At 41.5% G+C, this 6176-nt stretch overlaps 1 protein-coding gene across 1 annotated transcript; it reads right to left on the reverse strand.

Annotated features, from left to right (window-relative positions):
- Window positions 1–1034: 1034 nt before the first annotated feature.
- Window positions 1035–5603, reverse strand: LOC129241482 (uncharacterized). Its single transcript, XM_054877824.1, has 2 exons — window positions 4798–5603; window positions 1035–1515 (listed from the first exon to the last, which is right to left on the reverse strand). The coding sequence occupies exons 1-2, from the start codon at window positions 5179–5181 to the stop codon at window positions 1105–1107; spliced, it is 795 nt and encodes a 264-aa protein (XP_054733799.1). The 5' UTR covers window positions 5182–5603; the 3' UTR covers window positions 1035–1104.
- Window positions 5604–6176: the final 573 nt, after the last annotated feature.

Genomic DNA, 6176 nt, shown 5'->3' on the forward strand with positions numbered 1-6176 from the left:
GCTAAAATCTCTTTTTTAGAATTCTTCGATGTTTTCTAGGTATATTCACACTCTGGACGAACTGGTCTTTCATAAGCACTAAGCGTTTCTTTACTCCATTGAAATCGCTTGTGCCATTCGTAAAATTGCATGCGAGATAAAAAAAAAATCATCCTCAAATATTCAGTTTTTGAAGCGTTCACTACGTTTCTTCATAAGGTCAACCAGATTTAACACAAAAATCAATCGCAGCTCTTTGTTTGAAACTTGCCAATAAAATCTAATCTCATTTACAAATTTCAATATGTTTTTAATTCTTAGGCCTAAGGAAGGAAATTACCATAAATATGTTACGGAAACTTATTTGATGATGGTAAATTTCAGAGAAACTTTAACTTTGCATCTAATGGCTCAGCAAAAATCAGTGCTTAGGTTGTGCACAACACTGTAGTTTTTGTGAACAGTGGACGCGTCTTTGTTTATCCCTCTAATTTTTTAAAAATATGCAGAGGAGTTTATAGGCTGTGCAAAAAATTCAATTCGCAAAAAAAAATGTTGAAAACTCGCTTGCGATTGTGGGGTATGAATGCCAATACTGAGGTTGGGGCTGCATGCACCTGAGTCATGCAGTGCAGTGTTGATTGGAATAGCAAATATTTGCATTTTACTTTCAATGCGAAAAAGGGAAGTTGATTCTTTTCTGACCTGCTGTACCTTGGCTGTGCATTGTGAAAGGTGGTTGGTTTTCCGCAACCGGCTTTAGAAGGCTTTGAAGACTACTTATCTTACTACGCACACATACATAGGCAAATATTGTTTGCAAACCCGTCGGCGTTCTATTACTAAAATATTTGCAAAGCTTAGCAATTTCGCCCTCAAGTAAAAATTTTGCGAGCGATAAACAAATTACAAAAAAAATATGCAAAAAAAACAACTAACTGAAATGCCAACCCATGATTTTCATGTAAATTTGCTAAAAGTATTTTCTTTCACATTTACAATCTATTATTTCATTTTTCTATTTTTTCTCATTTACAATTTCAACTTTTAAGGCATTGCAAATTGCTGCCATCCCTGTCACCCCTTGTACCTAACCCCCGAAGAATCGCTTAATTCTACCGGAGGTTAATTTAACAAGTTTAAAAGCTGTGCAACTTGTGCTTGAATGCCTTGATTTTGCTCAGTGGTCATCAGCTCATCGATGACCACCGGCGGTGCTATCGTGGTGGATGATTGCAATAGCGCCGGTGCTTCGGTGGTTGTAGTTGTGGTCGTGGAGGGGGTGGTGGGGGTAGTTGTTGTTGAACTTATTGCTGGCACTGCTGTAGTGGGTAGTGGACGTGGCTTAACGCGCCCATCCAGACAACTCTGCAAGTAGTTGTAATTGTTGGCCGTATCTGTTACATATTTTCGTTCGGCGTCGTGTCCACATTGCTGATGATGCAAATCGATTAGACGATAACGTTCTTGCAGTACAGTGGCATACTGAGAGGCATTGCCCGAAATGCTATACGTGGATTTTGTGTTGTTGGTGCCCTATAGATGTGGAGAAGATTTTGTTGGTTAGGTCAGGTTAAGTTAAGATGGCGGTTAAATGCACAAGTAGCTGGATATTTTTAAATTTAAATTATTTTCTATGTAAATCTATTTGTACAAAGATAGCTAAAAGAGGTCTAAGTGTTTGCCTGGTACCCAAATATCTGTCTTTTATACCACTCAAAAATGTGCCTTAGCTTCGAGTGAGACGTTAAGCTGAATTAATTCACCATATACAGAATATAGAGGCGTGACAACAGCAGACCATTAAGCGGCTCTCAGCGATTTTGAAGGAATCAGCTGATTTGCTGACGCCACCTGTGTTAGCGGGTAGAGGCGGTTTGTTCACGACAAAACTGAGATTTAATTGATGGTATAAGAAAAAAATCAACGCAACCACCGCTCACCGCTTCGTTGCCGTCTCGCCCAGTGCCTGATTGGATGAGTGTGTGAATGCGTGAGAAATGCGAGAGCAGAATTGCGCTGCCGAATCCCCGACGACGTAGCAGCCGAAGTTACTTTCACATTTTTGCTTCGGGTGGTCAAACCTTGTAATATTTCATTCTGGCGATGACCAAACATGGTACTCTATCATCCTTGGACGTACATGTTGTAGATAAGCTAACTTTACTATGAAATTACTCATTAAAGGGCGTTGAGTTAACTAGAAAATAATAAAAGGAGCCTTGCACACATACAAATTTAAAATACGTAGAGTAAGTGTGGGATATTGACGAAACCTCCGCCAAATTTTCTTGAAGCGGGCCACTTACGTCGTAGCTATTGAAGGTCTGGATTCAGTGATAAAATCACATCTGGCCTACTAGACTTCATTGAGTAAAAAGCGAAGTTTCGTTACACTTTTCCTATTTGAAAGCTTAAATACCTAAGCCCATCGGAAACGAAGGAATGAAAGCAATGTTGCCCGCTGCGCAGCTAGAATTGCAGGTATTTTATGGTAACTTCACAAAATTCTTTACTTAAAAATCGCAAATGTGACAATCATGATTTGAAGCTTAGAAATCAGTTTCAATAAGCGAAGGTGGCTACTTAATTGGATGAATAAATGAATGAAATGGAGGTTTGCACTTCGACCTAAATATCCGGTGTGACCTCTACTCATCACAGTTCCTTATCCAAACCCGATTCCCTCCATAAACCTAGAATGGAGCTGGATTGAGCTGAGCGTATGTATATGTGTGTGCGTTTTTTTTTTTTTTGGCCATACCAAGCCAAGATCTGTATTTCCCGATATGGACTAGTCACAAAAACGACGCCAGTCGCCGACTATATCCCGAGCCTGTGCAATCTGCAGGGACCTGTGAGTGTACCAGTGAATTTACTCAGCTTGTCCTCAGAGAAGCTTAGGCGGTGCTTGCCACCAATAAGGACCGTACGTGGCGTAGCCCTACAGTTTAGTGCCAGTTTACATCTACTCTTAGCTTTAGGTCTATTGCCCTATTGCCAGCAAGACTTTTTCCTTCCTTATTATTAGCTGCATGCTCTTTTGCCAGTGCATCCGCTAGTTTTTTCCAAGGTATTGGCATATATCCTGCAATCCATATGAGTTAAATTAGTTTGTGCATTCCTAGTAAATTTAATTTCTCGATGCCCTCAAGTACAAATGAAGCTTAACCTCAAAGGATGACAAAGTGTTGAGTGTAGCTTGACCGCCACTAAGAATGGCAATTCGCTCACTGCGGAGGTTTCTTACTGATTTCATCTCTGCTCATTAACAGACAACATTCGCTTCCACTTGGAAGGTACTAGAAAAACTACTCATCGGCACAGCCAGCTTTGTTATGAGTTAGGTTTGAGCAGCTTCTAATTGACCCTGCGTAAAGGAGGCATCGTATGGAGTTTTACCAGACATCTTGAGGACCTGGACTTCGTCGATGACAACTGCCTCCTCTCTGACAAAGTCACTGTAATGCAAGCGAAGGCGGACAGATTAGGCACGCTGGTACGCCCTGTCGGGTTAAAGGTCAACTTCGCCAAGACCAAGGCTATGAGAGTCAATCACAATAAATCAAGACCTATAATGGAGGTATTTGTCGAAAGCTTTTGCTACCTCGGCTGCACTATCACGAGAGACGGCGAAGTAGATTAAGATGTCGAGCGAATGCATACAGTATGGGCGAGTTCGCACATCTCCAGGCGCACTAAACTGCGAATATTCAGCTCGTGTGTGTAGTCAGTATTATTGTACGAAAGTGAAACATGGCTGGTATCCAACAGCATCACACAGAGGTGATATTTCATCAACATGGAATATTCTACCCGTATACCATCAGCAACGACGCGCTGTAGATAGGTCACACGCATAGAAAACCACCAGACCACGAGAATAGCACTGAACTGTAACCCGCAAGGTAGCGGAGATCGCGGTCGGCCAAAGATCACTTGGAAGATGGCTATTAATAGGGTGCCTCAAATGGACTCTGTTGTAGAAACACGCAATTCTTCACCACTCTAAGCGAATGCTTTCTTTCTAGGCGAACTGGAAAACCTTTTTTATGAGTGGACGAACTACTATATTGTGCTGAGGACGCATGCTTGCTTCAGGTCTGCGCATGAACGGAATATGGCCTGCAACTGCAGCAGTGCGTTACAAGATATCTGGTTCTGATAAGCATCAAAAATGGGAGCTAGTAGATATCAGGGACCGAAAACTTTGCATTCAAGCTATTCACTTTGAGCTTTTCCGAACTGGTGGAATCCTCAAGAGTGGTCCCACCACTGTAAACTGCTAATCATCGTTTTTTACTCTTCTATATCGCTCTTCTTCCGAAATAAAACCACTTGAGATTTTGTCCGATAACTGAACTGAACTCCAATACTGAACTACATAAATTGCTTCGGAAAACTTCTGGCATTCCTGGACTAGTAGGTATTTTCAACGTGTCCCTACAGGTAAATTTAGGCATCTCATGATTCTCGTATGTGTGCTTGATATTTCCTAGAATATTCATAGTACTTAGGTTGGGTATTTTGTTTTTGTTTGCCCTTTAAGAATTTTCGAAAGTTGTTTTTGATAAAACTATCAATAAATGCAAACGATTCGAGAGTAAAATAGGTATTAATTTTTCTATAAAATAAGTAAGAACTTCAAGCCTTACAAGGCTACTATAGTAATTTAGTCCTATGCTTAGCAATTTAAAGATCTCAACGAGACTGATCTCACTTTCTTGCGCATAAAACTTTCGTGTAAAATGTACAGATCTCAAATTTCCTTCTTTTAGCTAAAAATATTTGCCATTCTAAAAATTCAAATTTACTCACAATTTTCGTATGACAGTTGAACAGTTCCAACGTACTGTTATGCTCATTACAACTACGTAAACTTCTACAAACTGTCTCCGAAGCTTCCACAATTTCGCGCCGCTCCACCACCGATTCACCATCAATGCGTTTGTGTTCCTCGCTCGCTTCGAGCAGGCAACTTTTGTAGTCTCGACTGTAGGCCTTGGCGATGGCACTCGAATGGGCTATGTAATCGGTGAAACAGGCCACCGACACCTGCGGATTCAGCGCCGTAATTCGCGAGGTGAATAGCAAACGTGCCAAACCCTGGTGGGATGGTAGCGCTGCGCTGGGCGGCAGTTGTGGCATCGCCAAATGCAGGCCGGCGGCGAAAATAAGAACTGCTATTGCCAATTTTAACATTTTGCACTGCCCGTTTTTGCCTATTACGCAATTTCGTAATTTTTTCGGCCGTAGTTGCCTCCAACGGGATGACTGCGTTCGCCAAGTCTGCGGTTTTTAATAAACTTTTGGTGTTGATGAAGTTGCAGCGGCGGGCAAGTTGTGGCTCGTCGTATGAATTTCGCAAAACTATGTCAACCGATAAGTTGTTTGTCTGTTTTTTATAATAGTTGCTGAAATATTTTGCCTACTCTTATCAGTGCTTATCTGGTTGGGTCGAAGCGTTGGTCAATAAATAGCGAACTCCACTCTCTAACAGCATCGAATAGACAGATTTGCGTCTTCGTGGCGCAATATCTGGCGTTTCACTTTACATCCAAATACTACGAGGGTGAGCTGAAAAGTAAACCGCGTGGTAGTTTATATCCATTTCTAATAAAATTCAATTTATTTTCTATTATCCCATTTCATTCACTCAATTATCTTAAGGGAGCGATTCCGCAATTTCCTTTTCGTCGCCTTCCACTTAAGAGTTTAAGTTTGGAAAATCTATTTCTTTATTTGCCCCGCGTTTCATCCGGAAATCAGTGTGCGCTTACAAATTTTTTCTACAGCATTTACATTCAGTTTTGATGCAAGTCACCGTAAGTTCGGACGCACATTCAGAACATTATTATTTCGATGTTTGTTCTGCCCTTTCTTTTGAGCTCATCCCCATGGTGCTGGATCACTGTACACCCACGCTAGGTCCGAGCGGACTTTTTTCTACTCATATTCCCTCAACGGATGAGTTGGCGGGTGCAAAATTTGGCGGCAAGGTATGGCAAACATGTTCACGGATGGCGCGAAGTTGGGTGGGAGGGTTGGTGGGGGAGTAATGTGTAAGGAGCTCCCCATTAAACTCAATTTCATGCTACCGGACTACTGTAGTGTTTTCCAAGTAGAGGTATCCGCAATTAAGGAAGCAGTGGATTGGTTGCTTACCTCGGTAATTACCCTTAAGGAAGTAAATATTT

Source organism: Anastrepha obliqua, chromosome 3 (genome assembly GCF_027943255.1).
Source record: "Anastrepha obliqua isolate idAnaObli1 chromosome 3, idAnaObli1_1.0, whole genome shotgun sequence".
Taxonomy (NCBI): Eukaryota; Metazoa; Arthropoda; class Insecta; order Diptera; family Tephritidae; genus Anastrepha; species Anastrepha obliqua.

Excerpts from the sequence above, each read along its gene's own strand:
- LOC129241482 (XM_054877824.1), bottom strand. The coding sequence starts at position 5,181 with ATGTTAAAATTGGCAATAGCAGTTCTTATTTTCGCCGCCGGCCTGCAT. Across the intron at positions 1,516-4,797 it reads TCAACTGTCATACGAAAATT|GGCACCAACAACACAAAATC; the intron begins GTGAGTAAATTT and ends CCACATCTATAG.